The 22,026-nt window shown below is 35.9% G+C and overlaps 1 protein-coding gene across 1 annotated transcript; it reads left to right on the top strand.

Moving 5' to 3' along the window:
- Positions 1–124: 124 nt before the first annotated feature.
- ANGPTL5 (angiopoietin like 5) lies at positions 125–13,145 on the top strand. Its single transcript, XM_005516207.3, has 8 exons — positions 125–264; positions 1,977–2,121; positions 3,096–3,199; positions 3,569–3,662; positions 4,442–4,542; positions 8,826–8,946; positions 9,973–10,158; positions 11,258–13,145. The coding sequence occupies exons 1-8, from the start codon at positions 163–165 to the stop codon at positions 11,575–11,577; spliced, it is 1,173 nt and encodes a 390-aa protein (XP_005516264.1). The 5' UTR covers positions 125–162; the 3' UTR covers positions 11,578–13,145.
- The last annotated feature ends 8,881 nt before the right edge of the window (positions 13,146–22,026 follow it).

A 22,026-nucleotide genomic window follows, 5' to 3' on the forward strand; every position in this document is an offset into this window, starting at 1 on the left:
TTGAAATGTGGTTTATTAAATCCAGGCAGTAAAGGAGTGATGTGTTGGCTGCCCTTTGTTCTGTAGACATTCCCAAATAGTTAGATCAGGCCTTTATAGTGTACAATTCTTTCCACAGAAATTTGAAACCCATCAAAACATTTGCATTTCTTCAAGTAAAAGATGAACCACCACTTTAGGGTCACTTCATTTATTTGTCTTAATATTTTTTTGTTCAGTTTAGGAGAGACTGTCATAAATAATGGCGAACCTTGTTCACCTAAGGTAAGATTTTGTATTACTTTGTTTAGATAAGATAAGGAATGTAACTGAATGATTTCTCAGAAAAGTGACATCTTTTAAAAGTATGGATTCTCTTATTCAAGGTAGATATAAAAATAGAGAAAAATGAGATATTTCAAGATAGACAAAAGAAAATATATTGAAATTGTAGGAATTCAGCATATTAGAACATTTTTGTGTTAATATCACAGCTCAGTTGTTATGTCATAATTTTAATCTCATCTGCGTGACTTTAAATGCAGAGTTACTGTTGTTTTTGGCAGAGCCAGTTTTTGCTTGAATTGCTGAGATCAGACTTAATTGCTTCTTTCATGTTGGCTTTTGTTAAAGATAAATATTGATTAAAAATATTTGCTTAACAGTGTTTAATTGCACACCTGGTGAGTATCTGTGATAGCCCTGGAACAAGTCATACTTTCAACTGTTCTATTTATAAGTTTCTAGAGATCTGTTTATAACTCTTACATAATTTTTCTTTCTTTATTTTGTGCTTTTTTCAATATTAAAGAAACATATTTTTTTACTTCTCTACCATTCTCCAGGCACAAAATGCAATTATACTAGTAATTCAGAAAACTGTTTTTGCAAAATTCCTTTGTTAACAGATTTTTGTAGTTTTTACTTTCACTTTTTAAGAGCAAAAATCAGGAGAAAAAACCCTGTTCAGTGCTTGCTGGTATAGTGCCAATTTCAGAATCAGAAAAATGAAGCAGGAAAGAACAACTATGTTGAAGATGTATTCAAGTCTAAATAAGTTTTGTTTTTCATTAAAATCTTGACGTTTCTTAGGATCCTATTTACATTTGAAAACACAATATATGAACATACTACAAATGATTTGCTGAGATTATGAAATTATCAAACAAAGACTCATACAAAAACATGTTACTTAATCTTTTGATAATGACACATATTTTGGGAATCACTTTTAGTAATTATTTTAAGTGATTATTCAGAGACATTCCCTTATTTTATGTCATGTGGCACCATGGAAGAAAAACTATTAAATATGAGAATATAATTTTAAAATAACAGTAATAGGTGTAACTACTTTTACTAATGCTATTATTGTTACTATTTCAGATAATTATGTGCCCAGGATTACTGTTCCTGTATTCTTTCCCCTATAAGAACATTTAAAATATTTTTTTTTTTAATGCTGAATTAATTCGCAAATCTTCTCATGACTGCTTGTGTGCATAAGTTAAAAACTTATGCAAGCATTTCCTCAATCAGCATCTAAATAATGAATTTAGGTATTTTCAAGAGTAAAAGTATTTTGCTAATACCTGGTAAATTGAAAAGCCTACTCCTTTCCAGTGAAAGTAAGTTCCATAGCATTTGAGATATCTATTGAGTGTGGTGATTCTTAAAATGCAGGATTTGCAGGTTCTTGCCTCCCATTTACAGTGCTCACAAGTAGAATACCTCACCAGAAATGGTGGTGGTATTTTTTTAATTTTTAGAGGTTATTCTTTACTTCTGACTCTACTTTTTTCTTGTGAGATATGGCTAAGCAGAGAACATCTAATCAGTTTTGGTCTCACCTCTGTCAATTATCCCTTGATAAAGCTTTTAAATAACAGGTTTTGAAGGAAGTCCTGTGAAGCAATCTACTTCATTTTGGCAGACTGAGCTGTTTCATGTGTCCTTCATGTTCCATTTATTTCCCCTTCCATTGTTTGGTACAACAGGACACAAGGAATGGTGGAGCTGTGGAGGAACCACTCCAGGCAGAAGAGAATAAATCTGCAGATATTTCAAAACAAAAAGAACAATGCCTTGTACCATGTGATGCTCAAGCTAAAATTTTACAAGGGGACAAACATTACATGTGCAGTATGTATTAATAAAGAATACTTTTAGTGATGAGCTAATCAGTGCCATGCTATGCAATCCTCTCCTCTGCTATGCTATGCTGTGCAAATTTATTTTTTAATCTTCTTGAGCACATGTGACAGCCTTGTGACCCTGCTGCCCAAACTGTGTATTGTCCAGAAAATTTGGGATGTCCTGTTTTTGGGATGCAGCTGGTGTGACAAAGCATAATCATTGGTGAAGACAGGCAAATCCAAGGAACTGCACAACCCGCCTGGATCTGTTACCCTCTGAATGTCAGTATCTCAATTAGAGAGGAAGAGGAGGATGTCTGTTCCTCATTCAAAGGTCATAGCTGGATGTGGGGATATAAGTGGGAGGTAGTTAATTAGTTAGTGAGTTACATGGGAGTAAATGTGTACTTCACCTTACCTTTTATAGAGGGTTACGCAGGATGTTCTCTATTCACTACCTTGACAAACTGCACAGCAAATTTTACAATCAGCCTCTGAAAATAATTGTGCAAATGCTTGGTTTCCACATATGATTTAAAAATATACAGTATTAATTATATGCCATGATGATGGTGATGATGATTTTTAGCATCAGGGCAAAAACCAGGATGTACAGTGTATGAGCAAATGTCAGGTGACAAGAAACCTTATATATATATATATCTGTCTTTTTTCATATGCATTTATATTTCTGTGATATCCATTATCTGGTTGTCCAGTTTACCCAAGGATAAGATTAATTTCTTCTTCAAAACATGAGAAGAACCATCACTTAAGATGTCTTTACTGCAGTTAGAAAGTCTGAAGCTTTTTAGCACCTTTGGCTTTAATCTGTGGTCTCTGTATTACTTTCATTTCACTTTTAGGTGCTGTAAGGTAAACCACGTTCAGTATTCACTAAGATGTAATAAATGTTGACATTTAGTCAAGAATATTTCTAGAGTTATGAAAACAAAGTGGATGAACATATTTCTTTTGAAGGAAATTTGCAGAACTCTCTTGCTGAATATGCCAGAAGCACAAAAAAACTTGTAAGAGACATGATGGATGATCAACAGTCTTCACTGGATTACCTTTCTAATCAGGTACTTTTTTTCTTTATTATAAAGATTTGCATTTGTTATTTCTCACAGCAGGTGTTGTCTTTCTGAGGAAAAATAGGGCTCATTAAATTGCCATTAAACCAGTAGCATTAGAGTGTTTTATCACCAGTCCTTGTACCTTTGGTAGGGTGTGAGTTCCATTTCTGTGAGGAGTGGTAAGCACCCTGCTTTACAATTTAGTGTCATACATTGCAGTTGGGTAAGTGGAGGACCATTTCTTCACATTGGTACAAATTACTACACATCACAAAAGTTAACTTCAGATTATGTTTACTGGGATTCAGAAAAAATCTTTAGGATGCAAAATTTCTCATTGCAACCTAATTAAAGATCTTTTATTTGAATTTGCAGGTGAATGAACTCATGAACAAAATTGTTCTTTTGAACACAGTAATTTTGAGAAAACATTTAGATCCACTTCCTTACAAAGCAGTTCAATCTCATGGTAAGTACTTTTCTGATGTAGTGTTGACACCCTCCCTTTTTATCTTTGTATCTTGAAAAGGAGCTAATTAAAGCAAAGGCAAGCAATTGTAACATTGACATTTATCCTGTGTTAGTAACATATAAACTTTGGAAACTTAAGAAACTATTTAAAAGTGTTATCATTAATTCTGCTTAAAATAATTTGCATCTGATAACTCTGGACATCCTGTTAAGCATGCTGATTTTTATGTAAAATACCAAGAATGATTATCAGCTAGTAAGTGATCTGAGGCTGCTGAATGGCACATTCTTTTGCAGTGAAATAAAGTGTGCTCTGCATCTAGAGTATCCTTATTCAAATGGAATGTTTTCCACACATACTTTATGATAGAAAGGCTTTTACAAGTATAAATACAAGTATCTCTAGGAAAAAAATATTTAATTTCCCAGATAATGTCTTTTTCACAGTACAGGTGTTATAAATAAAATGAAAAAATAATCTGTAAATTGACCCAGATACATAATCTTTAATTTTACGTAGGTATGTATCATGTCTATTAAGATTAGAAAGAACTTTGTCTATACAATGTCATTTGTACTTATAAACTGAATGGTGTTTAGAGAATTTTAATTTACAAGATAAATTCATGACAAAGCCTGATTTTAAAGTTTACATGAGAAGAAAATTATATTTTAAATAATTCACTTCACCAAGAAAAGTAATAATCCTATATTAATCTGTATTTTTTTTTAAACATATTTTTCTAATGAACTTCATTGAATAACTTTTGTCTCTAGGTTTGGACTGCACTCATATTAAAGATACTGTTGGTTCCATTTCAAAAACTCCAAGTGGTCTGTACATTATCCATCCAGAAGGATCAAATTATCCTTTTGAGGTAATACATTTATTATTACAGTCACAATTTGCTTGAGAATATGCATTTAGAATATTTCTAGTAGACTTAAAGCATTTTCCACGACAATTTCTCAACAGATGAATGAAAAATATATTAAATCATCTGCACATGTCTGCTATTACTATAATTTTGACAAGTTTCTTATTTTCTACAAGGAAATTTGATCTCTGTCATAACAGCCCACTGTCAGTTTTTATATGCAGTGAAACATAGAGGAAAACAAAGAGGAAAACCCAAGGTATTTTCCAGCACCTCTTTTGGGTATGGAGAAGAGTTGTTCTTCTGTGTTTTAGAGATGGAAAACTGAAGAGCAATTGACTGATCCATTTTGCTTTTAAGATGGGACTTTTAGATTTTGAGTTATTCTGCTGCATAACATTGCCTTCTCTTGTGATGGGACTCCACTGATGCAGAGTCGTCCAAGTGTAGGTGCAGATGTGCCTTGGTCTGAGGAGTAGGTGCTTAGCTTTTGTCTAAGTATCATTATAATCCAAGCTTGAGGCACAGAGGCATCTAAAATTGGGTCTTTTCTCTCCAGTTTGTAGGATTTATATTCCTGAAACAAGGATATATATCCCTAAAACAAGCTGCAGCAATCATACTTCACTATCACTGCCTGCACTTTATGTAATTGCTCAGATTAATAGTGCTCATCTAGGAGAAAGGAATTTTGGGTTAATTTCTTCAGATTGAGAATATTAAGATCCTTGCAAACACAAGGAATATTTTGTTTTATGTGTTTATTTCCATTTCAGGTTGTTCTAGTTAGAGAAGGCCTTATGCATAGTGGAAAGGCAGATATGGTGCTTTCAAACCTTCAGCTTCGCCATAGAGGTTGAGGTCATTATTTTTTGAAGAAAAAATGAGGAATTTAAGCCAACTAATAACCAGCAAAGTTTAATATCTAACTTTGTAGCATTCCTTTATATGTAACAAAGGAAGGATGAATCCCTTTATCTCTAGCCAACCAGGGCCCTTCAAAATGCTACAAAAAGGAGCTTAAACTGGTTAAGAAAAGGTTTCAGAATTATGCTGGCATCTCAAAAGGAAAAATGAACTTGATTCTGCAACCTTTGATATGAAACCTGTCATTCTCTCCATACAAAGCAGTGAGCTCAGGAAAAGATCTGTAACTCATCGACAACTCCCTTCTATGTAAAAGAAAGGCAAATACATGTTGCAGTGTTCACAGAACAACCATATTTGTAGTATGAACAAAATTCCACCACAGCAAAAAATGCTTCTGTTTCAGAATTTCTTCTGGATTGAAGGTGATTCCAGAAATATAAAAGAAAAATCATAGCAATTTGATTAAAAGAACAAGGTAACAATAAATAATTAAAGTAATGTTTGCAGTCATGAGTGTCTCATTTCTTGTCTGGTAAATGTTGCACAGAACTTAAAAGACAGTGCCAAAAAGCTCTCAGAGAAAAATATCAAAAATATGTGTTCCATAAAGAATGTTATTTTAAGGAAAACTAATGTGAATTCTTTCATGTGCTGAAGCATAAAGAGTACAAGATAAATGACAGATAGACAAAAATATCAAGACATTAAAATATAAACAAGAAATTATAAAGCATCTTTTAGAGGCTAATAGACAAGAGTTCTAAGTGTTCTGCAGACCAGCAAAATAAGAAAAAAATAGAGGCAGAAATCCATAGTACAAAACTAAAAAACAGGAAACAAACACAACATGAAACAATTTATTTTGATGAGGACCTTTGCAGCAATAAGATGCCTTTTTATGCAACAGAACCTAAATGAAAAATGTATTTAGAATAATATGCATAAAGATATCAGTTAAATAAAAACTATTTAGACAACTTGATCCCATTCTTATTTTTCAAGTTTGATACCTCAAGTTTCCAAAAGTGAGTATAGATTTTGATGCTTAACTTGGGCTAATTGAACTCCAAATTCCAGGAGCAATAAGAATATCTAGCTTTAGTGGTATTGGCAGGTTTCTGTAACCTCAGGAAGTTACTCTCAAATAGGCTTTTTCCTGAACATTTGTTCATGAAGTGATTAAAACCAATTTCACTGTTGGAAAAATGAACCATGTCCAATTTCTGATACATTTTTCACTCAGTAAATTTTGATCAATGATATTTCTCAGCTGGATCAGACAAACTAAGCTGTTGTTTAGAGCATACCTCTTATACACACTGCAGGTGGGAAGGGAAGAAATATTCAGTAGAAGTGTCCTCCTTCTCATTTAATTTAGTTTGTACCTGGTACAGTCATTCCTTTCATGATATGAGACACAGAGCAAACTGTAAAGCAGATTAACTATTATAATGCTTTACAACTGCAACATTTCCATAAGGGATTAAGAAAACTACACAGCTATGACTGTATTTTTCTGTATCCATCTAATATTTTATTTAGCTGGTGTATGTGCTGGTGCTGTATCTAAGGTTGATCACCTCTCATGTAGATCTATATCTGCTCCTTCTGTGAATTATCAACACTTCCACTGATTTATATTGAACCGAAGATTGATGTTGTGACCAAGTAGGCTCCTCATAGTATTTCTGACTCATAGTCAGAGGAGTAGCCAAGCATGCAATCATTTTCTCAAGACAGTGGATGAGGCAATGGGATTATTTTGAATGAGGTTTAGGTATTTTCATCTAAATATTCATTTTGGAATCTTCTATAGTTCTTTTTATTACAGTTCTGTCCTCCTTGGGTGACTGAAATAAGCATGTGATTGTCCAGGGAATAAAAGCCACAATTTTTTTTCATGCACATGAACCTTACTATGATTCATTTAGTATTTGTTTTGCAAGAATTGCCAGAAGTATCTTTCTTGAAGGTTGTATTAGATCAAATTGCAGCTCTGTCCTGTTCCTTTCTTGTCATTCATTGAGAAGACATTGTTAAATCACAGAGGCTTTGACTATGATGTTCATGTTTTTCTGCTAAGGAGCAAGTCTGGTTTCCTGAAAAATATCTAGCTACTACAGGCAATGGAGGTGCAACATAAAATTCTCAGTCTGCCACAATTTTTTTTGAGGGTTAACTGACTTATACCTAGTTTCCACTTTTATCAGCTGGCTAAGACTGCAAATCTCTCTTTTCTGAAACATTTAATTTTGTACATTTCCTGTAACATAAAAAAAATTTCTTTACTCCATCACTTGTGCATTGGCTTAATGTTATCAGAGCAACATTATGTTCTGAAATTACTTTTGTTACTACAAGAAGCTTACTGGCTCACTACCTTCAAGCATTTTCCAGGTTAATTCTCCTGATATTAGTCACATTTGGAGACAAAAATGAGCTCCTGCTTTTAAATGCTAATTATGGATACTATCCCTTAGAACTTCCTTGGTTATCTTAGGTAGTGCAGTGTATAAATGTGCCATGTGATCTTTCTACATTAGGTTCCCAGACATTATAATCCCGGTTAGAACTGATCAAGATTTGGCACTGCAGATCTACTTAGGAAAATCAATTACACATCTTAAGTTAGATGGGCTGAGGTGAAAACGTGCCACTTAATGTGGTGTTCCAAAACAGAGCAGATGGCAGCTGGACCTCTGCCATTTGACATACTGCTGGGCACAAATTTTAACAAAGACTTTTAAAGACTCATAAATTTGAGAGCTGATCTTATGTATTCAGTGGTGCCGCTCAGTTGCAGGCAGTTATATGTTCACATTGGGACTTCCCTGGATTGGGGCCACTTCTTATGTAGAGGTTTTTGCTGCTGCAAATTATTGTTACATGCTGGGTTACTGCTATCACTGTTTTCCATTTCCTCACCCTTTATTAAAGGCTCTAAATTTCCCAGGCACCACAAACACAGTATTTTCTGGAAGAAGGCATGATGGTGATGGAGAACATACAAGAAGTTGTGTCTGTTTTGCTTTGCTGAAATAAAAGTTCATTCAGTGTTGCTACCTGTATCGATGATATTTTGCCTGATTAATACATGACATTGCAAGTTGCTTCCCTTTCAGGCTATAAATGTTACAGTGACATTTATCAAAGCTTATTTATTATATCTGTTATTAGAAGACTATTACACACAGCTGTTTCTACCGGTTGAAGAAATATCCAAATCCAAATGTTCAACAAGAACATATAAGAAAATACTGCAGCTTGTTTTTTACTTTCTTAGAGCTTTTTTTAAAGATATTTGAAAATATGTTACTTAGCAAAACTCTGAATATTCCACCTTTATTTAATTAAAATGTGTTTTTCATAAAAGCTGCTTCAAGAATGCTTAATCATGCCTATGTCTGTTTTAGGTTTTGTGTGACATGGATTTTCGAGGAGGTGGATGGACTGTGGTTCAGAAAAGAACTGATGGAATCGTTAAGTTTCAGAGAACATGGTCTGAATATCTGGATGGATTTGGTGACCTTACTGGTATTAATTTTAAATACTTTAAAATGTTTTGGATCCCACATTTCTTCTGCTTTCATGTGAGCTACAGTCCTCTAAATTGTGCAGTAGTTTTAGTAGTATGAAATCTTGCTTCTTAAAAGTCTTATTTTCACGTAAGGATTTTTTTTCATCAAATCTATTGTGTGATCTTCCCGATAGTGGCTATTACTCCACTATAGTCTTTAGCTATTGCAGTCTCACAAGAGTGTTTAAAATATTATGTTTTCTGCTTGAAATAGTTTATAGCTTGTATTTCCTATCTTTTCAGCTTAAAAAAAAAGTGTTTTTGTTGGTTTGAATCACTTTTGCAAAGTATTTCCTTAGAACAGACAGAACTCAATAATATTTCACCATGGGGCATGCAAAGTTATAAACAATGGAAATATTTCAGTAGCTTATACCAATACAACTGTGATATTAATTTTTCATTGCCACCTTTAATATCCCACAAGTCTAAACCCATTCGCTTTTTCAGAAGTTTATCTGGGATTGCAATGGAAGCATGCAGCTTTTCTGTACAAAGAAGTGCAGCTCATATGGGACTACAAGTGTGATTTACGGAGGCAGCAAATCTCGAGAGCAGGGCTTAAATTTCAAGAATAGGGTTTGCATTTTTTTTGCATTTCATAGGATGCTAACATTTATCATTTCTCAGTATTGCCCTTAGGAGTGCTACTGAGCTCTGTTCATGCAAGTGGATCTTTAGCACATCAAGTTTTTGTGGTTTTCTAAGATATATTGAAGATGAATATTTGAAATCTATCATCTGGACAATTTTCTAAAACATATCACAGAGAAAAAAAAGATAATACACACATGGGAATTCTGAGGGATTTCCTAAGGAAGTAGGAAGATTACTCTGTTCCTTCATTAGTCTTTCAGAGGAATATAAGCCTATCATGCAACTTTTATTACATTTGGTTCAGGTGGGAAAGCAAAAAAGCAGGAACAATCACTTTTTCTTGTACAGTTTCCATTTCTAGACTATATATTATATTTCTCTTTAAGGAGAATTTTGGCTTGGACTGAGGAAGATTTTTGACATAGTGAATCAAAAAGCCACTCATTTCAGTCTTTATGTGGATTTGGAATCAGAAAATGACAAACGTGCTTATGCATCATATGATGGATTTTGGATAGAGGATGAAGCATGTTCTTTTAAGATCCATTTGGGGCATTATTCAGGAAATGCTGGTAAGAACTTCCTTCTTTGAAGTATTTAAAGATTCCCTTTCTTGATACAAAAAAAAATGCATTAAAAAAAATAATAAACTTCAGAAATTTTATTTCTAATGTGTTTTTCTCTGGTATATAATGAACACTTATGCAGATAAAATATTAATTATATGGTGATCACTTATGCCTGTAATAATAAAAAAAAGTAAACTGAATGAGATATATATATAAAATAAATAAGGGATTTTTTGGGTGTTAGTGTTTATTTACCTAATGTACAATTAAGTTTATTTACCTAATGGTACAGTTATTTAGATGACTATTATCTCATCACAGATGTTATTGGCAGTGTTCCTGATGATGCTTTATATAGTTCAGAAGTGCCCAGATAGTCATGTACAAAGGATAGAGAAAGAAACAGTGGAGCAAAGCTGGCCTGCAGTGTGTAACAGTTGCTGGGTATACATAGATACAAATTAATTCCAGACCTCCCTTAACAGCATAAATACACAACGTGTGCAGAGTTTTGCATTAAGCATTGCCTCATGCCTTACTGCTTTTTTCCATGTTACGCAAGAATGGCTCTTATTATCAATGAAATAGTTGCTCTCTAAAGGTGTTTGTGCTTTACTCTGTATTTGTGAAAAATACTGTTACTTCAGTAAGTTCTTTTTGTTTTTGTTTTGTAAGACAACAAAGACAGTAATAACTGACCTTTGTGATTTAACAATTCCATCTTGTTTCATGACTCATTTTGGGGCTTTGGGCATGTTACTGGAAAATCTGAAGTTACAACCCTTTTTGTTTACTTTCTTCTTCCTCTGTTTCTGAGAACAGAAGCCTTTACCTTCATAGCCAGCATGCATTGCTAAAAGCAACAAAAATACGAAGGCGTTTCACTGAATTCCAGCTTCTTCCATATTTCTTAGTATTTTATTCTTTCATTTCCAGCATCTTTAGCACTTTTACAACTTATTAGCTGGTGCTCTTGAACCACTTCTGAAAAATTCTACTTTTCAAATAGATTCAGAGGAAAAGTTTGTGAGGTGTGCATCAAGAAAGGAACATTTCTCCGGAAATAACTTTTTTATTATTTTGTTTTATCTATTGCACTTAGGTGATGCATTTAGAGGATATAGAAGAGAAGATAACCAAAATTCCATGCCTTTCAGCACTTTTGATGTTGATAATGATGGATGCAGGCCAATGTGCACTATTAAAGGACAGCCAGTAAAGAGCTGCAGTAACTTCAGTGACAACACTGGATGGTGGTTCAACAAGTGTGGCCTTGCAAATCTTAATGGTGTTCATCGCTACACAGGTAGATTCCTTGCAACTGGGATTCACTGGGATACATGGACAATGAACAAAAAACCAGTCAAAATTAAATCAGTTTCAATGAAAATTCGGAGAACCAATTTTCCATATTTCCATTAACATATGAAAACAGAAACATATCTCTCCTTGCAATTATGTGGAATGATGTATCACAACACTCATAAATACCTTTCATGTTCACTTGAACAGTTCAGTCCTAAAACTTCATTAGATACTTCTGTAATACAATTACTCATTTTTATTGTGAAACATCAGCATTTATAGTGCTCCAGCTTGAGAAAGACCTGAGAAAAACTGGGTTTTCAGAAAAAGGATTAAGCTGAGTGTTTGTCAGCTTTTATTCAACTGCTTCTAAGAAAATCTCAGAACCAGCAGAAAAATCCATAAAAAGAAATGTAATGCCGATTTTTGAATGTGCTCTTTCTATTCTCTCCACATATATAAACACAGAAGAAGTCTCAGCAAATTTTATTTTAAAAAAAGTACCATTTTTATCATAATATTTTTGAAAAATACTTAATCTTAAATTAAATTTTCAGGATGTTTTTCTTTCTATATTCCTTATCAGGCAAGAGAACAATTGTTTCAATGTATAAATAAAGTTTTGTATACCATCAGGGCCCAACTTTTATACAAGTAAGGCTGATAGTGACATTCAAGAACTATGACTAATTTTATATTTAATTTTCACAGTCAATGTATTTCATAATCCATTTTTGACTCTACCATTGTCTATTTCACAATTGACTACAAATGAAAAAATTTTTTCAAAGAAAACTTACAGCTTTTCATATAACCTTTGCAGTTTTAATTTTTTGATATATAGGCCTGATCTTATGTTTTTCATTCTTAGTGGCTTTCACTTTGTGAACGATCATGTGGTAATGAATAAAACCAACTTAAGTTGTGTGAGCGCATTTAAAACTAAGGATTGTGATTCTTTGAATTTCTGTCAGTAAAAATACAATAATAGCAATAAAAATGTGAATATTGTCAGTACAGTGTTTCTGGAACTTGGCATGAAATCTGTAGCAGCTAGGCATGGTATTTCTCATCTTTGCTTCAGTTTCAGCTCTGTAGTAGCATGTGGGATGAAAATAGTTAAAAACTCCATTAAATTTCTCTTTGCTGTTTTTTTATTTTAACCAAGCATTAATACAGCAAGCAGAAATCATCATCAATTCAGAACCACCACGGTTTAGGATTTCTTCCCAAAGATTTATGCAGCCATAGGAGGAAAAAAAGCTTTTCATAGGGTATGTTACAAAGTTAAAGGGGAGAAAAGATTCCTCTTTTCTTGTATTTTTCTAGTATGTGGTTTGGTCTAGCCTTAACAGTTGAAGGCAAAAAGTTGCTAAACTTGCTAAAGTTGCTAAAAGCAGGTTTCTTCTCTGCTAGAGGGAAACTGAGGGCTATCCTTATGGGTAGGCTTACAGGAGAAGCATGGTAGGAAGTAGCTTGAGGAAAAATATCGCAGATACCTTGTAAAATATACAATGCTTTGTAGAGGCATTGTGAGAAAGGAGATAGGTCCTGCTCTTTGGGAAGTCTGAATTCTCTGAGCACAGTGGGGGTTTGTTTTTGTCAGACACTGCAGTCTTTGAAATTAGAGGTGAAGAAATTGTCTGTACACCCTCTTCAACCTGCCCTCACACCAGCCTTATTAGGAATGCAACTGCTTTGAACAGCAGCCTGGACTCAGCAGACTTATAAAGGTAGATGCTTAAGAGCTTCTGCACTAAGATTAGCAAGCACTGGAGCTTAAAAAGGAGATTAACTTTGACTGCAAGTCTGGATGTTGTCACTGTATTAGGGCTCTTATGTCAGAAAGAGTCCTCAGCCTATGGCACAAGAATCCTACTGGAGAATGCCTGAGGGTAAATTTCATGGAAATGTAATGGCTTTAATGAAAGCCTCAAACTTTGATGGTGTGGCCTCTATTCTGACAACCAGGTCCAAGCCTGTGAGCAGGAGTCCAAGTAGGTACTTTGGATGTATATAGCTATATTCTACTGACACCCAGAGGCTGCTTTTGGCCTATTTGGAATGCCTACTTAAAAATGAAGGTGGCAAATGAAGATTGCAGACTTGTGCTGGCAGATATTACTGCATTTAATTATGAGGTTTAATCTCCCCATCATCAGCATTGGCTAGATTAGCTGGCAGCAACAAATCTTAAAGGAGATGAACCTGAAAAGATAATTAGGGATTAAAGATTCATTCTTGCAAATAGACATTGTTTTTAAATGTAGAACATGCCTAGAACATCAGAGTGCTAGAGATTAATTGGCAGCTTCCTGGTGCATATCTGAAATACAGCAGTGACAAGAGAACATTTTCTGTGTGATAGATGGCTATTGTCTTCAAAGGTTCTTTTCCCTTGTAACAAAAAAACTGGGAAAACAAATTTTTAGTTAAACACAGAGAATTTTCAGGGACTTTAAACTTTTTCCAGGGGCCTATGTTTCATATTTTCAGCTGATGGTTCCCAACTGTCATAAAATAGCATAAGATTTATGTGGCCATATATTTAGGACTGGTATTCAGTTGGTTATTTCCCAAACAGTCTTGTTTCAACTATAAGGAAACATGTAGGGTGTCTTAATATGCTTATTAAGAGAATCAATTCAGTGTTTCAACTGTGCTTAGTATCTATTCCAGGAATATTTCAAACTATGAGAAGTTGCCATTAAAAGACACGTAATCTGTGATGCTAAAAAACTGCACTTCTTTTGTTTTCTTTTTCCAATAGTATGTCTTCAACTTGTAAATCTCAGTTTGGTGAACTCAAATTGTTTAGTTATTTGGTCATTCTGGTCACAAGAAACATTTCTGATGACTTTAATTTTGTTTCACATGTCTCCCTCTGAAGTATGCCCTGTATTGTCCCCATTGCCAAACCAGAAGCCAGCAGAGACAATCCCTTGGCATGGGAGAAGTCTTTTGTGGGATTTTCTTGGTATGGCTGTACACAAAATGTAAGTTATTTACAGAAGGGGTACTGGAAATCTGCACATCCATTTTCAAGCTGGGTATTGATCTGCCAGGTGTTCTGATCTATAAAGGCAGGATGCACTTCATTTAGCAGCTTATTGTAAACTGAGTTAAAATTGAGGAAAGAAAGGCATCTATGGCTTTCAGTGGACACAGAATTTGCTGAGATGTTCTATGTTCATTGACCAGAAGTTGTTACTTTGCAACATGCTTAAATGATTATTTCTTATACAGAACAGTGCAAATGACACTGTTCTATTCAGAATTGTACAAAGATGTTGATACAAGTATAGAAGGGACTAGTCCTTTAATTACAGAAAGATTTTTTGCTCTGTCATTTCAATTTTTAGCTTTGCGTGTGTCTGTGTGTGTAGAAATCACACACAAGCAGACAAACCCACGTGTGTATTTCCAGTGCAATTCCCAGTGAGAAAGAAGGCTGAAGATAATACCTGTATCAAAGGGGCTCACAACCATATATTTTCCACGTGTTATCCTCCATTGCCTCAGCTTTTCCCGAGCCTCATCTGATCCAACAGTTTTGTGCTTGTGGCAGGCTATCCTTGTCAGGGGGACAAAATCAAAAACTAGCCTTTAGAAGCAAAAGCTAGGCTCAGCTTTGAGTCCAGTAAAGCTTTGTTACAAAAACCATTCAAAACTGAGAGTGTTTTTCCAGGTCTCCCGTCCGCTGCCTGAATCCCAGCAGGTTCCAAAGCCGGCGGGGCTCGCGCTGCCGCCGAGTGCTGAGGGCAGCCGCTAGGGGGCGCCAAAGCGCCGGGCGCCGCGACCTCGGGCCTTGCCTTTCCCCTTTCCCCTTTCCCCTTTCCCCTTTCCCCTTTCCCCTTTCCCCTTTCCCCTTTCCCCTTTCCCCTTTCCCCTTTCCCCTTTCCCCTTTCCCCTTTCCCCTTTCCCCTTTCCTTTCCCTTTTTTTCCTTTTCCTTTCCTCCTCTCCCCTCTCCTCTCTTTCTTCTCAGTGTATTTTGCCTACAGTCTCATCCAGCAGTGATATCACACCTTACCTCCCTGAGCTGCACCAGCCCTGGATGCCCAGGCTGGCAGGAGGCACAGTCTGTTCTGTGTTCACTTTGCAGCCCGGAACTCCAGTCGCTGGTGTTTGCTTTCTGTGAGAAAGCCCTCAGAGCAATGCCCATCAGGGTTTCCATGTACTCTGGTTTTCATTACTGGTGGTGTATGGTGCTGTGCAATGGTTTAGGGGGGATTTTATATTTAGCTCTAGGGAAGAGGGACTCATGGCAATGAATTTTACACAGACAAGTTTGGTAAAGATAGCGAAAGTGTGCACGCATTCAAAAAGGACTTGAATGCATTAATGGAAGATGAACCTCTAAGGTCATCGAGTCCCACCATTTAACCCAACACTGTCAGGTCCACCACTAAAACATATCCTTAAGCACCACATCTACACATTATTTTTAACTCATCCAGGGATGGTGATTCCACCATCTCTTCCAATGCTTGACCACCCTTTCAGTGAAGAAAATTTTCCTAATATCCAATCTAAACCTCACCTGATGCTAGTATGTTCACAGCTGTTGTCACTAGGTCAAGGAGCCCCCGGTCTGGTCAGAACACTCATCAGATCAGGACTCCTGAGCTCACCGTGTACCCTCACTAAGTGCAGAGGGAGAAGATGTCACCCTTTCTCTCCTTGTGCTTCTTTTCCTAGACCATGTACAAAACCATAGCTTTTCTCAGCTGAAACAGGGTTGAGGAAACTATGAGCTATACAGGAAAATGAAGTCAATCCTTCCAGTCTCAGCTATTTTGTGGTATTTAGCTGCAGACAAAAAAAATGTCAAAATCCAATTAATTTTCTTCAATGAACAGATGTAAAATAGAAATAATTTTTCCTCTTTTTTTAGCAAAACTAAATATATGAGTTATGAAACAGAGCTCAACACAGGCACACAAGTAAGAAACTGAGTGTTTTAAAAATAAGACTTCATATTATATGTCTTCTGCCTATGACAACAGATTCATTTTTGTATTTGCAGCTATTTCTGCCTCATAATATTCAATAAGGTCCTGTATTGTTGCAAGGTTAAATATTTTTCAAACTTTTCTAGCATTCTGATTTAATTCTGATCAAATCACATTGGCAGTCATCTAAAATGTTGAGAAATAAACAGAATTCAGCAGGCCAGAGTACAAAAGTTGAGAAGGTCCTAGCAATATAAAAGAATATTTTGTACAAAGCCTTTTAGCTATTACAATTTTAATAGCTTCTTTCTTATCCAGAAATTGCAATCAGAAGAAAAAGCACACTCAAAAAAGCACACTTCTAGTGAAGTATTAGAAAGAATTCAGCAATGTAACTTTTCAGATTTTGCTTTATATTCTTTTCCTAATACCTTTTTAGGTGCTCCAATATTTTTCTGCACTTTCTTTCTGTCCTTTTAAATCAATAATTACCAGACATAAGCAGAATTAACTCCTACATTCTAATGGAAATGAATGGTTGGTTAGTGCTTATCATTCTAAACCACTGCATTTCAGTTTGTGTGTCCAGGTTTTGGTAGCAGGGTGCCTTCATGGGCACTACAGGGGTGGCTTCTGTAGGAAGCTGCTGGAAGCTTCCCCCATGTCCAGTGGAGGCAATGGCAGCTGGCTCCAAGATGGACCCACTGCTGGCTACAGCCCAGCCCATCAATGATAGCAGTAGCACCTCTGGGATGATGTATTTGAGATGGGGAAAAACCCCTGCTATTCTTGTTGTGCAGGAATTAGATCCCTTGTAGAACTTGCACTTTTTTTTTGCTTGGGATTAACATCAGGCAAATTGTCATTGAATTCTGTCAGACAGCCTGCAGCCTGAGAGAGAAGTGAGAAGGTGTGAGAGGAACAGCCCTGCAGACCCAAGGTCAGTGCAGAAGGAGGGGCAGAAGGTGCTCCAGGCACCAGAGCAGAGATTCTCCTGGTGCTCTCCCTTAGTGGAAACCATGGTGAGCAGCTGTGCCCCTGCAGTGCTTGGAGGTGCATGGGACCAGTAGCCTGGGAGATCCCACACTGGAGTAGGTGGATAACCAAAGGAGGTATTTTTCTGGAAGCTGAAGTCTCAGTTTAGAACCCATAATTAGTAAATCAAAGCAAAAGATTTTTAGCTGAAATATTTATTTCCATTTAGTATTGGACAAAGTGTTCCTTTGACTTGAATTTATAGAGTGTGCTCCAGGTATGTAATAAAGTGAAATCTCTATTGTGTTGAACAAACTGTGATTAATCTGCTTCACAGAAGTAGCTGTAAAATAATTTTAACCTAAAAGGCTGTAAGCTTCTGCTGACTTTGAAAAATGTATGTGACAAGCTTTTATTTGGTGAGTTTGTAGATAATTTTATGAAGGATTACTTGGAGAAAGTCTTGGATTAATTTATTTTCTGGGCTGTGATAAAACAAGATTTAAAAGGATAGGAAAATTCCACAGTTGGTTTGGACACAATCAAACATAATTTCATTAAATAGTTGATGCTGTTCATTGAAAAACCTTCATCTCTTTCTACATCGCTACTTACAGAGTTACTGAAGACAGTAATTGTATGTATGGATTCACTAACAGATGCAGTTCATGACATCAACATTAATGACAATTAATTGGTATAGTCCACTCCTTTACAAACTTGCTTTCTCAAATTACATCAGAAAAGGAAGTGCTCAAGTTCCAGATTCAATATTTTTAGAAGCCACCCAGGAGCAAGGAAAACTTATATGTATGCATCACTACCTTGAGCCAAATGTGCCTTTCCTGATTATAGTTTAGGGAAAATACTCTGGAATACAGACTCTACCTGCATGGAATTTTCTAAGTCAAGGATATGAAGGAAGGATATGAGTCTGCTTTAGGCCTGCCTCATGGTAGAGAGCCTTGCAATGCACTGAAGCATGTTATCTTAGATTAAGAAATGGGCAGTTTTTTGAGAGAAAACTTTTAAAACCCATTTTAAATGTGAATAAAGTATGTTCTTCTGTAGTTTATAATATTATTACTCTGGAATCAGGTCTGCTGTATAAAAATGGGATTTTTCTTATTGCTGGATAGGCAGATCTCAGCTGATCTATTTGGTCCATTTCTAAATTGTATAATTGTATAATGTAATTGTAAATTTTTTGAGGAGGCTGATCTTTATAAAATGTCAAGTTCCTTAGCTATAAACACCAAAAATATTACAGAAGTTTTTGATGGCACCTCTATGAAATAGTGATCATTTGAGTCCTTTACACATGTGAGTACAGTGAGTTGACTACTCCTGAGGTAGAGGGATGTTTCCTTGTTTCTGAATGTGCATACTTATGCCAGGATATTCTTCAGAAATACTGAAAGCATTTTCATGTGTTTGCTTCTTAAATGGCCCTCTGTACATGGTTCTTACAATGTTAAAAATAATTTCTTTTATTGCTGGTGAAGCATAAATAAATAACTTTAGTGGAGCTGACGAAGTCATAGAAATTATTTTGGCCAACTGTTTTCTATTAAAAAATACTGGGTTTAGAAACTTCTGGAAGCTTGTTTGCTATATTGTTTTCTATTAACTTGCTGATTTTTCATCTGTGTTCTTCAGTTGCTCTTCAGAATCTCAGTGGAACCTGAGGTCTGGGACCCCAGATGAGATCTAAAATTCCCCTTTGACATGCAGACTGGAACCCCAGAGGTGTTTGAGAGGTGGCAAAAGCATAGCAGTAGTGACCAGGCCCTGCAGCAGCTATTGTACTCCAAGGAATCAGCTGTGGCCCAGAAGCAATCAGCTGAGAGCTGAGACCAAATAAAAGCCCTGCTCCTCATAGATTCTCATAGATTCTCATAGATCCTCATAGGTTCCCTCTGCATGGTACCAAGCACCATCTCTGTGTGTTCCTGTCCCCTGGCAGTCCTGGGCATGGGGGCTCAGGGAGCCAGCACTCCTCCCTCCATTCCAGCTCCTGCTGCAGACACAGCTTCCTCCAACAGAATATTCTCAAATGTTGACTTTGCACTTGCTTTCCAAACTAATTTGATTCCATGTGCCTCCCACACCCACCATTTCCTGTGGACAGGGATTTGAGGAGGAAAGGATAAACCGGCCAGAATAAGATTTGCTAGAGGCTGGCATAGAGATATTATAAGGGTGGAAAGAAAGGAAGGAAGGAAAACTGATGGCCATTTGTTGATTTAGGGTCAGCGAATCCTGCTTTCTCACCTACGTCATACTCCCTTAAAATATTTGCATTGGCATGAAAGTAAATGTCTTCACTAGACACCTAGCACATGCCTGTTCCTGGCTGAGCTCTCTTCATCTCTGCCTCCTCAGTGCTCTGACAAATGTTGAAACCATCTGATCCACACCAGGAAAATAATCTCCTGCTTTTACTTAGCTCTGCCTCTTGCCTTTGCTATTTCATTAAGTCTTCCTAGTTTTTTTCTAGTCTCAGCCTGTCCCTCAAAGCCAGTTCCTGTGAAAGGGAAAGGATGGAAATGCTGCCTGGAGAAACAAGTCACAGGTGAAACACGTACTTTTATGCCAGTGAGATTTTTCTTACAAGGTTATTGTCCTGCTCCCCCACACTCAGTACTCAGGTACTCTTCTGTATCCTCTCAGAGTTACTAACACAGAAATTGTCTAATTCTGTATAATGTCTATTTTAGGACTAACATAATGATGGCAAAATCCCTGCTCTGAGCTGATGATGAGCTCATTTGAATAAATAGAAGCCATAGAAGCATAAGGGGCTTATCATTAACCTGGAAGACCAAGGTAAGTCATGAAGGCAAGACAGTGAAATTTTAAGGTGCTATAATGGAGATACAGAAAATTACCTAATGGAGAGGGGCTAGGAACCTGTTCCATGGGTTGACTGAAAACAGCTACAAAGAACAAAAGAAGGTGCAAAGATACCAAGGAGAGGTCTGAGCAGAAGGCAGAGATAGAGAGAGGTGGAGTATGAAGCAGAACTGAAGACTAGACTACAGGCAGCACTGTCTTTGAAGAATTATGAAGATGAGGTCAAGAAGTTTGAATCTGTTGAACAAATGGAGAGGATGCCAATGGATTCATGGAAAAAGACAGGAGATACATTTTTTTTTTTGTACCTTTGATTAGAAAGATGCAGGGTGTTTTGTTTTCTAAACCAAAATTTTCACAAAACTTCCTAAAAGAGTGAATCAATTTGTCTAAGCCATATGGTAGTGTCGCTTATAGACACTCTGAGTTAAATGATGTCCTGCTATGCTTTTCTTATACAAACAGGTTGACACTTGGAAAATTATTGAGTCTAGGAAAATATTCCTCATGAGCTCTCATTTGTCTTTGCATAAATGGGAGAGTTTTCCATTGCTGTCATTTTCTCCTGAGGGATTATCTTCCCCTGTCCACCAGTTTTATACCTACTATGAATAACAGGTTTTGTATTTCCATTCATTTAGTTGAACAAAATCTGTCATCAAATCCCAGATAGCCTAGACAGAACAAACATGTGAACAGAGAACAGTGCGTTAATACTGGAAAGACTTCCCAATTAACACTGATTTGTCAAAATACCAGTGATAGAAGATTCTTGTTGTTATGTGAGTCATTCCTATTTCAAGCAAATAAAGCACTGTCAAGTGGAAGAATTAATGAAACTTAGGACATCAGGTCCCTGAAAAAAAGAAGTCAAAAAATTAAATTTAATTTTTATTTCATTTAAAATATAATTAATATACAAATACATGTAATTAATTTTTGTTTATAACAGCACATTTAATAAATATCATCTCAATACAGTGTGTGTCATTAAACAAGAAAACTGTGAGGTTCATTAAATAAGAAAATTGTGAGGTTCATTTTTCAACTCACAATAATTTGAGTATTATAATGTTACAGGGAAAAAAAAAAAAAAGAAAGAAAGAAAGAAATGCAACTTCATAATTCAGGAGCTCCAGCAGGGAAAGGCTGTGATATACTAGTGTCAGTGTTACAGGGCAGGAAAAGCAGTGGTAGCTTTTAATGCTAGAAGTAAAAATGCAAGGATTTTGTGAATTGTTCCTATATATGTTAGCTATACAATTCTCTATATGGTTCTGCATGAGTGTCTACAGAGATATTTTTATTAAATGGTCAGTGTGGGAAAGATGTAGAGCAAATAACTTGAAAATACATGTGCATGATTAAATATTTCATGACAGCATATTCTCGTTGGAGACTGCCTCATACAGTGGACCAGATCTGCTGACTGTGTTGCACTGATCACTGTTTTGTCTTATATTAATTGATCAAGCAATGGCCTTGTCATTTATTCACTACACACATCTGAAACTACACACTACACACATTGCTGAAAATAAAGCTACTAACTCCCTTATGCTGTTTCTGTTGCAATCATCTTTTGAAATATAAGGCTTTCTAACATACTAATTTAGTTTCACAAAAATATTGTTAGAAGAACTGTTTTTATCCTCATTGCACATGTTGAGGACTGAGACACACAGAGATGTCTACTAAAGAGTAAGCCTTTTAAAATAGTTTTATTACATAACACAGATGGAAATGCTTGCTGCTTCAGAAAAAAAGAGCCTTGGGCAGCTT

This window comes from Pseudopodoces humilis, chromosome 2 (assembly GCF_049639895.1).
Source record: "Pseudopodoces humilis isolate 2021_Gansu_Grassland_sample_001 chromosome 2, ASM4963989v1, whole genome shotgun sequence".
Classification (NCBI taxonomy): domain Eukaryota; kingdom Metazoa; phylum Chordata; class Aves; order Passeriformes; family Paridae; genus Pseudopodoces; species Pseudopodoces humilis.